At 35.6% G+C, this 22,109-nt stretch overlaps 1 protein-coding gene across 1 annotated transcript in view; it reads left to right on the forward strand.

Annotated features, from left to right (window-relative positions):
* Positions 1–22,109, forward strand: part of WWP1 (WW domain containing E3 ubiquitin protein ligase 1) — a 143,751-nt gene that overhangs the window by 89,666 nt on the left and 31,976 nt on the right. The window contains 4 exon segments of the mRNA XM_078153653.1: positions 2,550–2,724; positions 21,437–21,491; positions 21,595–21,679; positions 21,816–21,944. Of these exon segments, the coding sequence (XP_078009779.1) occupies positions 2,550–2,724; positions 21,437–21,491; positions 21,595–21,679; positions 21,816–21,944 (444 nt within the window).

Genomic DNA, 22,109 nt, shown 5'->3' on the forward strand with positions numbered 1-22,109 from the left:
ATTCTTTTACCACAAATGTAATCATAAGTTAACTGACAAAACAATTTCTATGCTTCTCATTGTCCGCAGGATGAATTTCAGACTCCTTGATTTGATATTCAAGGCCCTCTACTGTCTGACCCACACTTTTCCATCTTAACTCCTGCTCTAATTTTACTGCACCTTTATACCACCCAAACCAGTCTGCTCATATTCCAACCTTACCTTGTGCTTTTTTGCCATAGTTTTCATGCTATGCCTTACACGTAGAATTCTTTTCTGTACTCAGCTCAAATGCTACCTCTTCATGGAAGAGCATTGGATTTAAAGTTAGCAAATTTAGATTCAGATCCTAACTTTGCTACTTAATTCTTCTGTGGTATTGAGGAAGTTAGACTTCTCAGAGCTACAGTTTCCTCATTTGTGAAATGATGGGTTGAAGTCCCTTCCATGTCTAAATTGCGCTAACTGTATTTCGGTAATTGGTTTCCTTTGTAATCTGATGTATTTAATTTTATGCATTTAAAAACAAACTGAGGAAGGTCCCATGAGCTTTATCAGACTATCAGAAGTGGGTTCCATGACATAGAGAGTTTAAGAACCCCTGCCATAATGGAAGTGCTATCTCCTTCTTCTAAATCCTGTTATAGGATGCAGATCCTACCATAGGATGTATTGCCTTTGTGATATTTATCATATATTCTCCTGTATTTTGTCTAATTGTATGACTGTCTCCTCTTCCTCACTCAGTTCATTTTTGTCTCTTTCACAGCACCTAGCTAAACTTCTTTCTTGTAGGCATTCCAATATTTGTTTAAAAGAATAATTATGTTACCCTGGCAGGTGGCTTATGGAAACAATGCTTTTGCCCCTGCTGATTACAGAAAATCCTGCAAAGTTATTTTTTTTCTAGACCACATAATGATTATGCTATAAGAGGTCATCTGACTGGTTGTTGTTTACAATATTAATGAAAGAACTGGTCTTTTTTCCTGACCTCAGGTAGCGTTTTCCTTCAAATCTTTTCATTCTTGAGCACCCTTCTTATCTAAAACAAAACTGCTTTAAGCTTCCAAATATTAGCAGTACAAAACATCACATAGACTGGGAGCTCATAAGAGTTAAGGGTTTGGAGAGGGATTTGGGTGAACAATGTATGAATGACACCTCCCCATTTTCTTTATTAAGTTAATTGTTCTTTCCCTTAGAATTAGCCTCTTTAGTGAATATTGCTATGTCCCCTGATGATTGAGATTATATTAGACAATTGATGTCACAAGAAGTCATTAAACAGCAGAGCACTAGTAGGTGCTATGGGAGCCTTGCACATTGAGGAAAATGATCTTAGGGTCCTAAATTTAGAGTTGGAAGGCACTTCAGAATCCTGATTTTGCAGATGAAGAAATTGAGTCCAGGAGAAGTTAAATGAATTGTCCAAGGTCACACAGAGATGGCATCAGTAAAGACTTGAAATGTGAGCATAGTAATTACTCAATATGATATTTGTCTCAAAAGGTTACTTTACTTTCTTCCTGGAAATCTACTGTCAGTCAGACATCCATGAATTTCTTCAGCAGTGGTGTCAAACTCAAAAAGAAGTGCATTCCTGCCTTGCCATATTGACTTAGAAAGCCACAAATTAACATTATACATGTTGTATTTTATTTTTATTTATTTTGTTAAATGTTTCTCAATTTTTAATCTGGTTTGAGCCACCTGTGAGATTTATGGCTTGGTAGTTTGACACCTCTGTTCTATAGCAATTTTTTAAAACATATTTGTATATCTAGCTAGTAATTTCATTCTTCTTTCTTCAGTTTGAGGAGGAAAGAATGTGAGATTAAATTGTTAATGTCTTATTTCTTCTACAGTGTAATGTGGATAGATTAATCCAAATTTTGATTTGTTGCTGAAATAATTCTGTTAATCAGTTTTTTCTTATAGATACTTTTATTCTATTGTTTACAATTTTTTGTTTGTTTTATGTCCCCTATACCTGCTTAGAGTAAGTACACTCAGAAGATTATTGAACAAATTTGTCTTATAATTCTGCTTTCTTTTTAGCCTAGAACAATTTTCTTTATGGCTGTGAGTTTTCAAATATGTGAAATTTACAAAGCATAGCTGAACTAAATATTAATTGTTGACTTATTGAAAAATGTATCTCTTTAAATAAGGTAGAACCTTCTACACATAGCACAATAGTTGCTCAGGACATCCTTATTATCTTCTTTAATGTGTGCAAATAGTGATTAAATCAAAGTAGCACTAGAACTAGTGAGTGTGGTGTCTTAGAAAATCCTGATATATACTTAGTAAGCAAACCATTGTAATAATAATGGTGGTACAAGACAAGCAAAGTCTTACTACAAATATCAAGTTAATCTTTACCAATTTTTATGAGGGATGTATAATTTTGGAAATTTTGTGTTTCATTAATTCTTTAAGACTCTAGCTTGAATTTTAAATGCTTTAAGTGCAACATAAGCCGCAAAAATTTTAAGAATAAAGGATTTTGTTTCTCATATTATGGGGGGTTTGGGGCTTTTTTGTTTTGTTTTGGGGGCAAGTTGGGAAAGAAGAGTTGATGATCGTGGAAGAGTTTATTATGTGGACCATAACACCAGAACAACAACATGGCAGCGACCTACTATGGAATCAGTCAGAAACTTTGAACAATGGAAGTCTCAGCGTAACCAACTCCAAGGAGCTATGCAACAATTTAACCAACGATACCTCTATTCGGTAATTAGAATATTATAAAATAACATTTTCCCAGGTGTTTTGTTTCTTCAGATTAATGTATTGCCTCAGTAAGCCTGCTAGATATTTGATGTTTTTAGTGCACAATAAGTAATTGAATAATAATCTTTATTTTAAGTACTTGAATTCTGGTGAGTGTGTGTGTGTGTGTGTGTGTGTGTGTGTGTATGAGAGAGAGAGAGACAGAGAGAGAGAGAAAGATATGTGTGCATACATAGATTGCTTCTTTAGAATTGTGGGTGTCCTTTATTACTTTTTTTGTTTTCTAACCATATTTCTTTTGTTTGAACAAATTATGCTCACTGGTATTTGGGCATTTGGATTATTTCTTTGCTGTAAAAATCAGTTCTTTTATCTTGTATCTGTCCTTTACAATATGAAAATTATTTTGTTTCTTCATAGTTAGGGTGTATTTTTTTCCTAGTAATGGTGATGCATTGTCACAGGTATGTTAGCTCTAGGTTCAGTAGAATGCCATTTAGAGAATTATTGCTGTACTGTATAAAATACAGTGGAACTCTTATAATATTAGTGTGAGGATAAATATTCCCTCTGTTATTAATGTATAAATAGCTGACCCTGTTACATAAGCAACAAGTAAAGAAAAATGGTCCTACAGGAAACAATTTTTAATATTATAATACTATTTGCAACAGAGTTAATTTAACTCATTTAAAAAAAAATTAACACATTTTAAAGAAGCATTAATTTCAAACAGTAAATATCAAGGACAAATCATCAAATAAACATATAAAATGAAGAATGAAATCTTGGATAAGTCCTTCAGCAATATAACCAAATTAATAAGCAACCAAAACTTGTATTTTCTCTATTACCTTTATGAAGCCACATAAGATTCTGCTGCCTTTGACTTTGTTTACTGCTTTAAAAAAATTTTTTTTTTCCTTCCATTCATGTTGACAACTTAGTTACTTTAATATCCATTCTAGGTACTAACAGACAACATCTTTGTCTGATGGAGCTGAGATGGAAACAGTTTTTCTAGGCTTAGATCTTGGTTTCATTTTGCTTAGTGGCCTAGGAAAGTACAGAGATCTGGAACCAAGACTACTCAGGGAGTCACAGATGGCATGGTTTATGAATCATTAGAGGAGAATGAATAAAATCCTGGAGTGAAGAAGAGTTGAGTTTGAATTCTACCTTTAATGCTTATTCATCAGCTACTTTTAATTCTCCAAAGCCTCAGTTTTTCAACTGTAAAGTGAGCATTAATAATTGCTAATATACTTGCTTCACAATCTTTTTTGTTAGGTTCATTTGGAAAAGCACATGTAAAATATTTTATAAAACTTTCAAAAGCTTTATAGAAATGTCAGGTATTTTGATAAAAGCATAGCTGGACTAAATACCATTAACCCCTTTTATCGCTTGTTTTGTTGTGTTGGGCAAGAACATCTTGTATCAGTCCTTTTAACTTCACTTATGCAGCTACCAACCATGTTCACTTCTTCTGTATATCTTGCCTGGACTATTACAGTAGCCTCCTAATTGGTCTCTCCTCTGATTTCCCCCACAAACGCAGCTACCAGAGTGATTTTCCTACGGTGCAGTTTTGACCATGGTCATCCCCATACTCAGCAAACTCTAGCGACTTCCTGTTACCTCTAAGATTAAATATAATCTCTTTTGTTTGGTATTTAAGTTCTTCACCACCTGGTCCCATCTATCTTTCCAGCTTTGTTACACATTACTCCTTCGTATGAACTCTCCCATCTAGCCTTCTTGCTATTCATCATGCACAACATATTCAGTCTCTGTGACTTTGCACTGATTTTTCCCCCATGCCTAGAATGCTTTCACTCCTCACTACCACTTCTTGGAATCCCTTTTTCCTTTCTGTCAGCTCAAGCAGCATTTTCTGTATTGACATGTCTTGGTGCCTTGAATTGCTAGTACCATCCCCAACAAGATTACCTTTTATCTGCTTTGTTTTATACATGGGTGTGTGTGTGTGTGTGTGTGTGTGTGTGTGTGTGTGTGTGTGTGTGTGTGTTTGTGTGTATATACATACATACATGCATACACACACATATGTGTATATATGTATATGCATCTATAAATCGGTTATAATGTAAACTCCTTGAAGGCAGAGTCTATTTTACTTCGGATTTTTATCCCTGTTGCCTGATACATGGTAGGCACTTAATACAACCATACTTGTGTGGTTGATTGATCTGTGGAAGGAGGGGATTTAACTGGATATTTTTAAGGATCTCCTTCAGAGCTAAGGTTCTGTGACTGCTGGCAACCAAACCCCAAGAAAACAAAGGAGCAAAATAGCCTGGGTGTGGGAAGTGAATAGAAAAACTACAGTAGCCAGGATGGGGAAAGCATTGATTCCTAGGTCAACTTATAAGATGGGGGAAGAAGGGACAGAGAAGGAAAGAAGCTACTTTGAACGTTCTAGGCAGTTAGGTCTCTACTTCTATAGCAGAAAAGATCTAGTGGCCCTATGTCATAGCAAGTGGCTTTAACTTGCAGGGGTATTAATGTATTTGTTCAGTTGTTTCAGTCATCTCTGACTCTTCGTGACCCCATTTGGCGTTTTCTTGTCAAAGATATTGGAGTGGTTTGGCCTTTCCTTCTCCAGCTCATTCTTATAGATGAGGAAACTGAAGCAAACAGTCCCTTGGAGACTCAGAATCTCAGGAATACTTGACTTAATATGGGGCAGGTCCTATTCATGAGAGTTGTATCCACTTAATTAAGAAATAAATAAGGGTCCCAGTGCAGTGGCCTATTCTGTTCTTTAGAGGAAAGTCATTCAGTCAGCAAGCATTTATTCAGCCTCTGCTAGGTGCCAGGTATGCTTGAGTGCTGAGGTTACAAAGAAAGGCCAAAAAACTTTAGTCCCTGCTCTGAAGGAGCTCAGTCTAATGAGGGAGACAACATACCAACAAGCAGATAACTGAGAAGTAACAGAGGAAAAAGTCCTAGCATTAGGGGAGATTGGGAAAGGCTTCTTATAGAAAGGACTGCATGTCACCAAAAGAAAACTGCTTTTCTCTCCTCCTTGGGCTGACTTTATTACATAAGTATAGTTGTGGTTAGACTGAAGGCAATAGAGCAGTAGAAATGACACTGGATCTGAAGTCAGAATTTGAATTCTGGGTCTGTGTGATCACTTACCATCTCTGGACCTCATTCTCTCAAACTGAGATGTAAATGTATGCTTTTGTTCTTGCATTATTTTTAGGGGATTTTTTGGGTCATGTTCCCCCATACTTAGAATGCTTTCCTCCTCAACTCTGCCTTTAGTTTCCTTCAACATTTGGCTCAAATGCATCCTTCTACATCAGATCCATTCTGATGCCTCCTAGATGCTAGTGCCTCTCCATCTTAAATGCCTTACACCCAGTTTGAATTAGGGCCACTCTTTCCAATTTCTTCCTATTACCTGGATGAGATGTGCTTTTTTAGGATACTAGGAGTCTTGACTGGGTACTAAGTTAGTTAATAAACATTTATTAAGAGCCTACCATGTGCCAGATACTATGGTAAGTGCCAGGGTTACAAAGAAGAGAGAAAAACAGCCCCTCCCCTCAAGGAGCCCAGAATCTGAGCTCCTTTTAATAGAAAGACAGTATGGAAAAAGGAGCTTAAATTTGAGGGTGTAAAGTTTTGGAGGGTGGGGAGGAATGAGGGGCAAGAAGGTACCCAGCACTGGGTCATGAAATCCAGAGGAGTACATCCTGGTGGAAAATGAAAGCAAAGGCTACCCACTGCCTTCTTAACTGTAGGGTCTGGGAGGAGCTCTTCACTTTCTATCCTCTCCAGACAGAGGGAGGAGGGTGTCCCAGGAGCAGGGAGTACTGAGGAGGTCTGAGTTTCAGGGTTGGTGATGAGGGGGAAAATTCAGTGCTTTTGGGCAACACAGAAAAACAGAGAACCTAAAAGTTATGGGGAAAAAGGTATCCACAGGCAGCAAAAGACGGTAGGTGATTGGGTGGAACAATCTTTTTACTCTTAGCAGATTTCCTTCCCATTCTACATAAGTGAGAAAGGGACTAATCTACTCTTGTAGTCCCCATGCCTCAACTGGCTGGTGATTTGAATAGAAACATTCCTAAGATTGTCAGTGTACATGAGAGATTTTTGTTGTTTCTAGCCATGGTTATGCATAATAATAACTCATTTAAATTTCTCTCTAACTTTTGCCTCATTCTTTCTTCATAATGATCCTGTGAGGCATTACTGTTACAAGTATTACTATCCCCGTTTTTCAGGAGAATAAAATGAGGCTCTGAATGGCTTAGCACCTTGAATGTGGTCATGTAACTAATCACAGTCTGGGGTAGTGTTCAAACCAAGTTTCCTGACTTCAAGGCCAGCATTCTTTCCTCTGTGCCGCAGGTATAAAACAAACTTAGACAAGTGTTGCTGGTTTGATGTATATATAGCTTTTATTGTATTTACAGTACCAGTTAGTAAAGGCTAGAATGAATGAATAAAAAAACCTGAATTATAGAATGTTTTAAGAGTAATCTAAGTTAACTTTTAAGCCTCACTATTCTCATCTGAAAACGAAGAAGATTGTCAGTGGTTTCTAAGATTACACCCAGATTTAACATTGTGTTAAAGACATAACTCTAAATAGATATTTGCTTTCCAAATAGAAGTCTGCTGCTTGACCTTATTGAATGACTAGATAACTCAAATGTAATTAGCATCCATTTATTTATAGTCTGTGCCCGTAGTCCTCAAAATAGCTTGCTTTTCTTCTTTGAGCTAAATATGCCTTCTGAAACTTTATTTAGAGTACTTCCTGAACAATTGTTTTTTTAAAATAAATACTTAGTTAAACTTCAGGCTGTCTCAGATTGCATTATCACAGAGTCTGAATTAATGATATTTTTCAATACCTGTATTTGAAAGGAAAAACAATTTTGAGCCATGGAATATCTGAATTCTTTCTCTGTTTGGAGTTCTATAATGCTCTAACAACATATATAAAACTAAAAATATCTCTGACAATGCTTTACCTACTCCTAGACAATAATATTACACCATGGAAAAGTGAAAATTTGGTTAAATCTTCATTTTTATCACTTGCTAGTTTTATATAAAACCATCCATATATTGGAGTTATTTAATATTTGTTTTATTTATATTAAATTAAATCACTTCTGAGTATATAGTTCCATGTAGCAAAAATGTTTAATATAGAGCAATTAATTAATCTTTGAATGAACGTGAATGTATGAATGATCATATATAAGTAGACATTAACCATATATAAGTAGACATTAACCAGAAGCAACTGTCACTAAGAGTATTGTCACAAATATAGAGAGAATAATTTCCTGAGAAAATATAAATTTAGTACAGGAAAAAAGTAGAAGAGAAATACTTCCTTTTTTATATCTCTTTTACCTAAATTCCTATATTCTTACTAATTTAGTTTTTTTTTTCTTCTTGTCCTTGTGTTACTGCAGTCCTTTAAAGGATTGGATATTTCTTTGGTATGGCTACTCCCTCCTTTGATAAAAACATAACCCCTCCAGTACTTTAGTAGTTGCTCTTCATGAGTTGTTGTGAACAAAATAATTTAAATATAGATGAATGCCCTGGTGATCATGGGCCTTCCCACTTAGCTAGGCCAGTCACTATCTGTTGCTGTGTTAGTCTTTTGATTTGGGAATATTTGGGATCATATTTGCTACTCTGTAAACAGTATACCTTATAGATAGTTTACCACGATTTCCAAAGTTCATTTAGTTTTTAATTTAAAGTAGGTGATTAAAATATAAATTATTCTGATGTAACAGAGGTAGATCTTACAATTATTAAATATTCATTTTCGGTTTTCTATTCTTGAGCCGTATTCCATTTTTTTAGTACTTGTCTCTATAACAACAGGTAATAAGGCTGTTCAAAAGCATATCTTTTCCTGTAACTTATGAATTTGAACAGGTGTGGCTAAAATTCAATAACAAAATATCGGTAAATAATTTACTGCCAAATTTGTGGCTCAGGAGTACATTATTGTTCACTTCAAAGTTCCATGCGTACTTCAGAACCTTGAGGTTGGGGAGCTATTGTGGTAGACTAGGAAGAACACAATTTGAACCCTTGCTTTACCAACTGTGTCACTTAATCTTTGGACTTCAATTTCCTACTCTACAGAATGATATGATTGGACCAAATGGTCTCTTAAGGTGCTTTCTGGCTTCACATTTGTGATCCTGTGTCCTCTCAGAAGAAAAGAGAGGTTACTTTTGTTTAAGTATAGACAGTAAGCTAATCTCAGTTTTTGCAGTTGCTCTGAGAAATGGTGATTGGAAGGAAAAATTGATTTGAATCGTCTGAGGAAAGAGTTTTTTGTATTTTCTCCTTCAGAGCTTCGTGATGTTCTCAAAGCTTAGCAGAAGATAGTATTGTGGGACTAGCAATATGTTAACTTAACCTATGTATCTGTGATTAACATTAGCAGAAACACTGCTTCTGTAATTAGTTCCTTTAATTTTTCTCTGCTTTGTATTGCTGATCTTTCAATGAGGTGTCTTAGGTAAAGGCCCCAGAAGTCTGAGGGAAGATTCTGAACATAGAGGTGCTGTCTCAGCAGTCCCTCTTAGAAACATCTGGAAACCTTAGTTGTCCTTTAAGTGAGATAAATCCATTTAACTCTTTCTTCAGATTTTCTGGGGCAGAACCTTAGACATCTCCAAAGTAATATATTAAGGTAGCAAGATAGTATAATGGATGGAATGCTGGACCTAGAGTCAGGAAGGTCTGAGTTCAAATTTTACTTCATACATTAGCTATGTGATTCTGGGGCAAGTCACTTAACTTCCTCCTGCATCGGTTTCGACATCTATAAAAAGGAGATAAAAATGGTACCCACCTCTCAGGGTTGTTGTGAGGATCAAATGAAATTAATATTTGTAAAGTGCTTTGCAAACCTTAAAGTGCTATATGAACGTTGTGCTTGTTATTATTACAGGGAGGATTTTGATCCTGTTAGGTTATTGGGGGGCATATATCTCCTTTAATTCCCCAAACAGTTATGATTGCAACACGACCAATTTTCTTTTTCTTTTTTTTTAACTAGAAATAGAATACAAAAGGTGTTTTATATTTTTCCCCCCTCCAATTTTGACTTAATACATAGGTTTTTTTATAAAATGGACTTTGCAAAAACAAGATTTGTCAGCCTGGCCACTTAGAACAGTGCTTTACATAGCAATTCAGGTTTAAGACTTGATAGTCTTCATAAATCTCAGTGATTCCTTTGTGGACTTTGATTTACAGTAAACATGTATGCACACATATACAATTCAATTCACTAAACATTTAGTAAGTGCCCTACAATGTGCCGGACGCTTTGCTCAAGGCCTGGGATAGAAAAAAGGACAAAAGACAGTCCGTGTCCTAGAGGAAACAACATGCTAACAAATATATACAAAGCAAACTTTATACAGAACAAATAAGAAGTAATTAAGAGAGAGAAAGCAATAGAATTAAGAGGTGTTAGATATATACCTTTGTGAATACATGTATACGTAGTTATGGAATTTTTAGAAAAATAATCTAAAATTTACTATGGGCCCTTAATATTTAAAGGAACCTCCTGTAAAATAAAAACACATTTCACAAAAATGAATACTATTCATGTACATGTCTCCCTATTTGTTCTTTTAGAGATAGCAGGATGGCACATTGGATAATTTGCCTGGCACATGGTAGACACTTAGTGCTCATTCCCTTCCCCCTAGTTTTCTTTTTTTTTTCTCTCTCTGAATTTTCATATATCAAGTTTGCTTAAAGCAAGGGGGAATAAAAGATAACTTGTTTTAAGAGCTAAATCACTTGCATTTTTGTATACTTATGTTTAGGGTTCTGCTTCAGTAAAAAAAAATTTTTTCCCACACTAGTCATTTTTGAAGGCTGGAAATTATTCTGAAAGTCAATGTATAGTAAAATCCTACTTATCTGGCATTTAGACTTAGAGCAGCTTCAGTCATCCTATGTTTTACAAACTCAAAAGTAAGAGAAATTATTCTGATTAGAAAAAAGAATAACTCACAAAGTCCATGCACATAAAAGCCTGTTCGCTTAAGTATTGTGAATGCAGCCAAAATTACTCATTTAATAATCTCAGTTACCTGGTTTCCTCTAGATTTTTTCAGTTTTTTTCTAGGTTACAATAGGAAACTTGGGGAGGGACTGCTAACAGCCGACTGCAGTGAGAAATTAGCAGCTGGCATTGGATAGTGAAGACAAAAAAATCAGAAAGCCTAGGAATTTGAGACTATTTAATGCAGGGGCAGACAGTCGTTTACACATCTTAAAATTCCATGAGTGTATCACTAAATTACAGCACAATGTAATAATTAATATTTGTAATCAACATAATAATGAGCCTGAGTAATGAAGACAGGTTGGAATTATGTTCCAAATTATCTGTTTAAAACAGCAAAACGTGTATAATATGTATTAAAAATTCTTCATCAAAATATTTAACTTTTTAAAATTTCATTACTTGAAAAGAGGTGAGTTTTATCCCTAGGGAAAATAAAGTCATCCAGGAAACTCAATTCACTGTAAGTATTGATTAAAGGAACTACTACTATGTGAGGTGACAGATATGTCCAGTTACATTTTGTTGTTGTAATTATGTTCTTTTAGGTGAAAAATAGTTAAAAGCGTCTTTAGAATCAGTTCTAGTGAATTATTTGTATGTTAGTTGAGTCATTCCACTTTTTTTTTTATTAAACTACTCCTAACTTTGGTGCCTTTATGATTTAAAAGTTATAGAAACTTCTGAAGTTAATTGGACTAGTGTAATGACTGCCTTCTTTTGGATTACAAATTGATTAACAGAGTAACAGATTTTTAAAATCTCTTAGTCACACATAACAAATTGTCTGTATTTTCCATTTCCAATACCAAACGTTTCTCTTTTTGTGTAAAAATTTTAATAGAACTGATACAGAATAATTTTAAAGCCAGTCCATTTTCTGGTTCTACTTAGATGTTTGGAATTCAGCAGATATTGCTCGTCTTGATCAATAGAATTTTGTATTGTACCATAGAAGTTAGTGCATTTGTGAAACCTTAAAGGACAGACATAAAAGAACTGTTTATAAGTCAGTTATGTCCCGATAGCTTCCAGGATTAAGATATTTTCCAGATTTGTTATCTAGTATAATAAGATGTTTCTTGAAAAAGTTCTTATTAGCAACTTGATTTTTTTTAAAAAAAATCTCATTTTTCTAAATATTTAAGAATGCTTAGCCTTTTGGTTCCATAGTACTTATTTCTTTTTCTTTTTTTAATTTTTAACATGCATTTTAAAAACTTTGGGTTACAAATTTTCTCCCTTCCTCCCTCCCCTCCCCATTGAAAAGACAAGCATCTTGATACAAGTTGTAGATGTGTAGTCATGCAAAATACTTCCATAGTAGTCCTGTTGTGAAAAATTAAGTATATTTCCCTTCATCCTGTCCTACCCCCCCCATTTATTCTATTCTCTCTTTTGACCCTGTCCCTCCTCACAAGTGTTTGCTTTTGATTATCCCCTCCCCCAGTCTCCCCACCCTTCTATCAACCCCCTGCTCTCTTGTCCCCTTACCCCCTTATTTTCCTGTAGGGTAAGATAGATTTCCATACTCCATTGTATATGTTATTCTCTCCTTAAGCCAAATCCTATGAGAATAAGATTCACTCATTTCCTCTTACTTTCCCCCATTTCCCCTTTACTGTAAAAGCCTTTTCATGTCTGTTTCATGTGAAGTAATTTTCTCCGTTTCTCCTTCTCCTAGTATAATCCTTTCTCACCCCTTAATTTTATTTTCCGGATATCACCCCTCCCACTACCCTAATACTGACAAAGGACTTATGAGTTATAAATATCATCTTTCCCTGCAGGAATGTAAACAATTCAACCTTAATAAGTCTCTTATGATTTCTCTTTCCTGTTTACCTCTTTCATGTTTCACTTGAGTCTTGTATTTAAAAGTCAAATTTTATATTCAGCTCTGGTCTTTTCCTCAGGAATGCCTGAAAGTCCCCTATTTCATTGAATGACCATTTTTTACCCTGAAGGATTATGTTCCGTTTTGCTGGGTAGGTGATTGTTGGTTGTAGTCCTATCTCCTTTGCCCTCCAGAATATCATACTCCATGCCCTCTGGTCCCTTAATGTAGAAGCTGCTAAATCTTGTGTTATCCTGATTGTGTTTCCACAATACTTGAATTGTTTCTTTCTGGCTGCTTGAAATATTTTCTCCTTGACCTGGGAATTCTGGAATTTGGCTATAACATTCCTAGGAGTTTTCCTTTGGGGATCTCTTTCAGCAGGTGATCAGTGGATTCTTTCCATTTCTATTTTGCCCTCTGGTTCTAAAATATCAGGGCAGTTTTCCTTGATAATTTCTTGAAAGATGACGTCTGGGCTCTTTTTTTGATCATGGCTTTCAGATAGTCCAATAGTTTTTAAGTTCTCTCTCCTGGATCTATTTCCCAGGTCAGTTGTTTTTCCAATGAGATATTTCGCATTCTCTTCTTTTTTTTTTCATTCTTTTGGATTAGTGTTACAGTGCCTTTATTTCTCAAATTGTCACTAGCTTCCAATTTCTCCATTCTAATTTTTAAGGAAGTATTTTCTTCAGTAAGCTTTTGGACTTCCTTTTCCATTTGGCCAATTTTGCTTTTTAGGGCATTCTTCTCCTCATTGGCTTTTTGGACCTCTTTTGCCATTTGGGTTAGGCTATTTTTTAAGGTGTTATTTTCTTCAGTATTTTTTTTGGTCTCCTTTAGCATCACTCTCAGTTTTTCCTCTACTTCTCTTATTTGCTTCTCAAACTCCTTTTTGAACTCTTCCATGGCCTGGGACTGATTCATATTTTTCTTGGAGGCTTTTGGATGTAGGAGCTTTGGCTTCGTTGTCTTCTTCTGGTTGTATGTTTTGATTTTCTTTGTCACCAGAATAAGATAATACAGTCTGACTCTCTTTTTGTGCTGCTTGCTCATGATCCTGGCCAATTACTTGAATTATGAACTCTTTGTTAAGGTAGGAATCTGTTTCCAGCGTGGAGAATGTACTGTCCCAAGCTTCGGGGGTTTGTGCAGCTGTTTTCAGAGATACTTCTAGGGACCTGTAAATTTTTAGTTCTTCCAAGGTGCTATGATCAAGGGCGAGGTGTTTACTCCTTTCCTGGCCTGTGCTCTGGTCTTTGAGTGACCGGCCACAGTCTTTTCTCTCTTGGAATTTTGAGGAGGGTTTCCTCTTCACCACCACTACAAACTCCACCACGCCAGTGCTCCTCCTTGCCCCAGGACCGCCACCCAGAATTGTGACCCAGATCCAGGCATGGGCAAAGCAAGAGATTCCTTCCTCAGTACTAGCAAAGAGATCCCTGCAATCCCCATCTGATCAGTCACTCGATTCCCTCTCAGTCTGTGGGCTGGAAGGTTAGGAGGCAGCTGCCACCCTGGGGCTGAGTTCAGTAACTGGAGCTGAGACCACCTCGCTTCTCTCTCATACCACCACAGACACAGACTTTTCCCACTGACCTTCTAAGTTGCCCCTGGCATTCGTGGGTTGAGAAGTTTGGAAACCGCCACAGCTGGCTGCGATTCAGTCCTCTGAGGCCTGCTCTAGGTTCACTGCAGCCTGCATGCCCACGCCCAAACTCTGCTCCTTTTCCAGCCCCGCGCAATATACCTTTCCCATCAATCATCCAGGTTGTCTTGGGCTAGAAATTATTTCACTCTGTATTTTTGTGGGTTCTGCTGCTTTAGCATTTGTTTAGAGCCATTTTTTATAGGTATTTGGAGGGGTTTGGGGGAGAGCTCAAGCAAGTCACTGCTTTTAGCAAGTCACTGCTTTTACTCAGCCATCTTGGCTCCGCCCCCCACAGTACTTATTAGAAAAGGCTTTTTAATTATTCTAATAGTCATAAAGGCATCCTTTGAATAAAAGATTTAGTAATAATATCCTAACTTGTGTATATTCCTGAATAATTTTCATGTAAATAAATGTAATGTTCTGAGATGGTAGTAGGGAAAGTACTGTTACAAATTCTCAGATTTACAAAGGAAACAGTAGTTTGATCAGAGAGCTTTGTGTTAATAGTATAATATATACAATAAGCTTGAAAGAGAAGAATATTTCCAAAACATTTAGCAAGTTTCAGAAGAATGATTAAACAGTACTAGAAGTAAAAAAACAAATTCCTGCATTGGCCATATTCTTTTCTTTTCTTTTCTTTTCTTTTTTTTAGGCTGTTGGGGTTAAGTGACTTGCCCAGGGTCATATAGCTAGTACATATCAAGTGTTTGGTCTTAGGCCGGATTTGAACTCAGGTACTCCTGACTTCAGGGCCAGTGCTCTATCCACTGCACCACCTAGCTGCCCCTTTGCATTGGCCATGTTAAGAAAAAAAAAATCTCCATCTGTACTTTTGAGTCCATCCATCTGTATCTGAAATTGGTTAGCATAATTCATCATATGTCCTCTGAAGTAGTGGTTGGTCATTGCAGTGATCATTGTTCCTAAGTCTTTCAAAGTTGTTTGTCTGTATGATATTGTTATTGTTAATCAAATGAGATGATATTTGTAAGGCACTTAGCATAGTGCCTGCTACCTTTTTCCCCTTATTTAAATTTTTCTCCTGCTTCTGGTCACTTTACTCTGCCTTAGTTCATACAAGTTTCCCCAGGTTTCTCTGAATTAACCCTTTTCATTATTTCTTATAGCACAATAGTATTCTTTCACATTCTTATACCATAAGTTGTTCAGCTATGCTTTGCCATCACAAAAAATAATAGCTGCTATTAATGTTTTTATATGTACGGATCCTTTTCCTCTTTGTTCTGGTAATGGTATCACTGGGTCAAAGAGTAGGCACAATTGAATAGCTTTTTGGGCAGAGTTCCAGATTACTTTCCACAGTGACTGAACCAGTTAACTGCTTCATCAATAATACATTAATGTACCTGTTCTTCCATAGTCCTTCCAGCATTTGCTGTTTTCTTTCTTTCTTTCTTTTTAAACAACTTTGTCAGTCTGATGGATATGACATGCAGTGCAACTTCAATGTTGTTTTAATTGGAATTTCTCTAGTTATCAATGGCTTAGAGAATTTTTTTCGTGTGGCTCTTGATGGCTTGGATTTCTTCCTCTGAAAAATAACATTTATCATTTGGGAAATCTAATCCCGTATTTGTAGTTGAATAGAATTGTTTGTAGATCAGAGGAATTTTGTAAACTATTCACAAGGCTTTATTTATAGCAGGAATGTCTCTTTGTGAGACTTGGAGCCCTAAAAAGCAGCACAGGCCCTAATGGAAATCTTTCTCTTCATAACCTGCATTGAAGGGAAACATAAAATTATCTAATCCATATCATTCCATCTTTTCCACAAGAAAAATAAGTGAAACTTTATCAAATGTTTTGGTAAAATTTAAGTTTGCTATTTAGCTTTCCTATGATCTACCTTAGTAACCCTGTCCATAACCTTTTTTAAAAAAAATTATTTAGTATTTTATTTTTCTCCAGTTACATGTAAAAACAATTTTTAACTCTTGTTTTTAAAACTTTGAGCTCCAAATTCTTTCCCTTCCTTTTTCCCCACCTCCAGCCCCCCATTGAGAAGGCAAGCAATTCAATAGAAGTTAACATGTATAGTCATCCAAAACATACCCGTAATAGTCATGTTGTGAGAGAACGTAGACCAAAAAAAAAAACCCTCAAGAAAAAAAAAGTTTAAAAAAATGTATGCTTCAATCTGTATTCATACACCATCAGTTCTTTCTCTGAGGATGAATTGCATTTTTCATCCTAAGTCCTTCAGGGTTTTCTTGTATCGTTGTATTGCTGAGAGTAGCTAAGTCATTCAATACAATATAGCTGTTAACTTTGTACATAGTACATTGCACTTTGCATCAGCCCGTGGCAAGTCTTTCCAGGTTTTTTTGAGAGCACCCTGCTCATTATTTCTTACAGTACAATAGTATTCCATAATAATCACATATCACAACTTATTCAGTCATTTCCATTTGATGGACATCCCCTCAATTTCTAATTCTTTGCCCCCAGAAAAGAGCTGCTATAAATATTTTTGTGCGTATAGATCCTTTTCCTTTTTTTTTGTTTTGTTTTGTTTTGTTTGTTTTTTATCTCTTTTGGAATACAGACCTAGTAATGATGTTGCTATGTCAAAGGGTATTCGTGGTTTTATAGCCTTTTGGGCATAATTCCAGATTGCTCTACAGAATGGTTGAATCATTCACAACTCCACCAACAGTGCATTAATGTCTCATTTTTCTCACATCCCTTCTAGCATTTGTCATTTACCTTTTCTGTCTTAATAGTTAATCCATAGGTATGAGGTAGTACCTCAGAATTGTTTTAATTTGTATTTCTCCAGTCAGCAGTGAATTAGAGTACTTTTTCATATGGCTATAAATAGCTTTGATTACTTCCTCTGAAAACTGATCATATCTTTTGATTATTTATCAGTTGGAGAATGGCTCTTATTTTTATGAATTTGACTCAGTTCTTTATATGTTTGAGAGAAACTTTATAAGAGAAACTGCTTCAAATTTTTTTTCAGTTACTGTTGCTCCCTCCATACTATTAACCCCCCCGTTTATTCTATTCTCTCTCTCCTTGCACCATGTCCGTCTTCAAAAGTGTTTTGTTTCTGACTACCCCCCTTCCCCAATCTGCCTTCCCTTCTGTCACCCCCCCATCCCCTTCCCTTCCTTCTTTCTTGTAGGGTAAGAGATTTTTCTGTACCCAGTTGACTGTGTATCTTATTCACTCTTTGAGCCAATTCTGATGAGAGTAAGGTTCACTCACTCCCCTTGACCCCTCTTCCCCTCCATTATAAAAGCTTTTTCTTGCCTCTTTTATACGAGATAATTTACCCCATTTTACCTCTCTCTTTCTCCCAGTACATTCTTCTCTCATCCCTTAAGTTTATTTTTTAGATATCATTCTTTTACATTCAACTCATACCTATGCCCTCTGTCTATATAAATTCCTTCTAACTACCCTAATAAGGAGAAGGTCTTATGAGTTACAAATATCATGTAGCAATGTAAAGAGTTTAAACTTAAGTCCCTTACAATTTCCCTTTCTTGTTTACCTTTTTCTGCTTCTCTTGATTCTTGTATTTGATAGTCACATTTTCTCTTCAGCTTTGGTCTTTTCATCAAGAATGCTTGAAAATCCTCTATCTCATTTGAAGGATTACACTCAGTTTTGCTGGATAGGTGATTCTTGGTTGTAATCTTAGCTCCTTTGCCTTCTGGAATATTATCTTCTAATGCCTCTGATCCTTTAATGTAGAAGCTGTTAAATTTTGTGTTAATCCGGACTGTGGCTCCACCATACTTAAATTGTATCTTTCTGGCTGTTTGCAATATTTTCTCCCTGACCCCTTGAATTTGGTTATAACATTTCTGGCAGTTTTCATTTTGGGATCTCTTTCAGGAGTTGATCAATAGATTCTTCCAATTTCTATTTTGCCTTCTGTTTTTAGAATATCAGGGCAGTTTTCCTTGATAATTTTTTGAAAGATAATGTCTAGGCTCTTTTTTTTTGATCTGGCTTTTAGGTAGTCCAATAATTTTTAAATCATCTCTCCTGGATCTGTTTTCAAGGTCAGTTGTTTTTCCAGTGAGACTTTCACATTGTCGTCTTCTTTTTTTTTCATTCTTTTGGTTTTGTTTAATTGTTTCTTAATTTCTCATAAAGTCGTTAGTTTCAATTTGCTCCATTCTTATTTTTAAGGAATTATTTCCTTCAGTGAGCTTTTGGACCTACTTTTCCATTTGGCAGTTCTGCTTTTTAAGGCATTCTTCTCCTCACAGGCTTTTTGGACCTCTTTTATCATTTGGCCTAGCCTGTTTTTTGTTTTGTTTTGTTTTTGCTTATTTTGGTGAGGCAGTCAGGATTAAGTGACTTGCCCAGGGGCACACAGCTAGTAAGTTTCAAGTTTCTGAGGTCAGATTTGAATTCAGGTCCTTCAGACTGCAAGGCCAGAGCTGTACTGTGCCACCTATCTGCCTCTCCTAGTCTGTTTTTTAAGGTGTGTTTTTTTTCTTTAGTATTTTTTTGTGTCTCCTTTGCCATGTTGTTGACTTGTTTTTCATTATTTTCTTGCATCACTCTCATTTCATTTCACAATTTTTCCTCTACCTCTCTTACTTGATTTTCAAAATCCTTCTTGACCTCTTCCATGGCCTGAAACCAATTCATGTTTTTCTTGGAGGCTTTGGATGCAGGAGCTTTGACTTCTTGCCTTCTTCTGAATGTGTGTTTTGATTTTCCTTGTCACCATAGGAACTTTCTGTAGTTAGAGTTTTTTCTGTTGTTTGCTCGTTTTCCCAGTCTGTTACTTGACTTTTAAGTCTTTGTTAAAGTGGGGCTCTGCTTCCACAGTGGAGGGTACACTATCCCAAGCTACAGCTGTTTTCAGAGCTAATTCTAAAGACCTGTACATTTTTAGTTCTTCAAGGTGGTGTGATCTAAGGAGAGGTGTTTACTACTCTTCCATCCTGTGCCTTGGTATGTGAGTTACCACAAGCACTCTTTTGTCCTCTAAAACTGTGAGAAGGGTCCCTCATCCTTTACTACTGCAAGCTCTGCTATGGTAGTGCTCTTCCTCCCCCTTGGACTGCCACCCAGGACTGTGACCCAGATCTGAGTATGGGCAGAACAACACAGTCCAGTCTCAGTGCTAGCAGAAAGACCCTTGTAATCTCCTTCTGACCAGTTGTTCAACCCCCTTACTGTCTGTGGGCTGAGAGCTCTGGAAGCAGCCACTGCCACTGCTGATTCAGTCACTTCCAAGGCTTGCTCCTGGTTTGCTGGGGCTAGGGCTGGGGCTGTGCTGGTGCAGTCTGTGCTGGACTGCGCTCTACTCTCACCCAGTTGCGACAGACATATCACAAGAGTCTGCCTCTCAAGTCACCAGTCTGAATTGGTTGATAGGCAGATAGAAGAAATTTTCTTCCGCGTAAATTTAGATTCTGTGTCCAACTCTACCAGTCTAAAATTTTACCTTAGAATCCCATCCCAAATTATTCTAGTTAGATAGTCTTCTGGGGTCATATTTTTGTTTTTCCCTGAGCATGGGTCATTGGAGAAGTTAGTTTGAAGGAGGAACAGAAAAGCTACATGGTAACAATAATTTTAATTTTTCCACTTGACAGGCGGATAATTTCAACAGTGCAGATTGGTTTCTATCTGAACTGCTCTATGTATACGTATAAAAAAGTGCCCTTGTGGATAAATAAACATGGATCTCATCCAAATAGGAATTATTCTAAGGTTTTCCCCTTTTTTAAGCAGTTGATTATTAAATTTCAGTTTAGAAATTTTCCTTTTTTGAATTTCTAATGTAAATTTGTTTTGAGAAAACTATGCTATAATTAAAATGAGAATATTAATTTTTTTAATATTGCTTATTTAACATTGTGGTGTTTAATAAAGGCTGTTAATATGATGTTGGATAATTAAGGGCCTTTGCTGCTTTTAACAGTATATATGGATAAAAGTATGTAAATACGATATGATACATAACACATAGCTTTTTACACATTGAAAGGCATAACTGAGAAATTTCTGATTGCTGAGAGCCATGTTGTAAAGACATTTTAGTATCTTTTGATTTTAAAGTATTCTCGATATTCCATGGGTACCAGAAAAAGACAAAAACTAAAAATATTATGTATATTGATTACTTTGATTTTGTGACCTAGTCAAGGACAAATGAAAAATTTCTACTTCATATTACTAATCTATTATAAAATACCGTATAGTAAATTGTTAAACATTTTTCAAAAATAATAAAAATATGAAGTTAAATGCCAAAGTGTTTAAAGTATAAAATATCCTGTAATCCAGAAATGGATTTTCAAGTAACAGCAATTCTAGATTTGTTTTATTCTTTTAAATTTTATTTTTATGAGTTGAACCTTTTTTTTCCCCAGTGAGGATCCATCCCATTTACGGTAGTTAATATTTAGAGGTTTTAATTCATTGAAATGCTCATCTCAAATATAGTACCTTAATACTAAGCTTTCCACTGTGTGTGTGTAGTTGTGTGTGTGTACTCTAAGATTTTAATGCAGCACTATGGTTATTTTGTATTAATTCTCTCCAAGCCCGTACTTTAAATCACTGAGTTGGTGTCCCCCCCCCAAATATTATATTGATTTTAGATATAAAATGTTAAAGGAAAAAAAACAGTCTGAATTAACTGAGTTCAAATAATCTTATATTTTTAATGATCGTTAAGGTAGTCATTTTAAATTCTTTTTTAATAACAGTGTGATTTAAAGATTTCACTTTTACCTATTTTGAAACATTACAATAGTTTCTTAAGTGTCTTCCTTGTCCTACTTTCTCCCTGTTCCACCCTGTTTTTGCAGAATGATCTTTTGGTAGTTTTTGTTGCCCGCATATTATGTCTTCTGTTAGGGAAATAAAAATTTTGAAAGCAGTCTCTACAGCTGGTCAACCGTTTTTACCACAGATAAACATATTTTTATGGGAATCTTTTCTTTCAAATTCATTGCTCTGTTTCAATTTGCATTGAAACAATCTCAGGCACTATGAAATTAAATACCATTTCTAGGTTTCAAGATTTTTAAATTATTTTTTAAATAAAGAACACATTCAAATACTTGGTCCTTTTTTTTCTGTTTTAAATCAGGCTTCAATGTTATCTGCAGAAAATGATCCTCTTGGTCCTTTGCCACCTGGTTGGGGTAAGTTAACATGCTATTTCTAAAGGTAAATAAAGATACTTTATGCTATAGGACTCTTAAATACTTATTTTTATTATTATCTCTCTCTCTTTTTTTTTTTAAGAAAAAAGAGTAGATTCAAATGACAGAGTTTACTTTGTCAATCATAACACAAAAACAACACAGTGGGAAGACCCAAGAACTCAAGGGTGAGTGAGAGTATACTGTCTTCAGTTTCTACTACATGTAGCTTGCCTATATTCATTAAAAATATACTAAAATAGCAGTGGAAATCTTTGATGGTCAAAAATCATGTTTATTTCTTTTAATAAATTTATCTTGCAGTTTATTACCTGAAAGTCCCCTTCCAGAGGGCTGGGAAATCAGATATACTAGAGAAGGTCTCAAGTATTTTGTTGATCATAACACAAAGACAACAACATTTAAGGATCCTCGTACTGGGAAGTCCTCTGTGTAAGTGATAAACTAAAGTTTTTTTTAAAAGTAATTAAAACTTACTTTTTGGTTTTGGCACAGTATCTAATTTAGTACCTGAGAATGGTTTAAGTAGGTTTTAGTTATGTTTGTGATATAAAACCTATAGCAATAATTTTTTTAATTTGTTATTGATGGAGAATA

Source organism: Phascolarctos cinereus, unplaced genomic scaffold (assembly GCF_003287225.1).
Source record: "Phascolarctos cinereus isolate Bilbo 61053 unplaced genomic scaffold, phaCin_HiC Scaffold_4;HRSCAF=312, whole genome shotgun sequence".
In the NCBI taxonomy this organism is placed as follows: Eukaryota; Metazoa; Chordata; class Mammalia; order Diprotodontia; family Phascolarctidae; genus Phascolarctos; species Phascolarctos cinereus.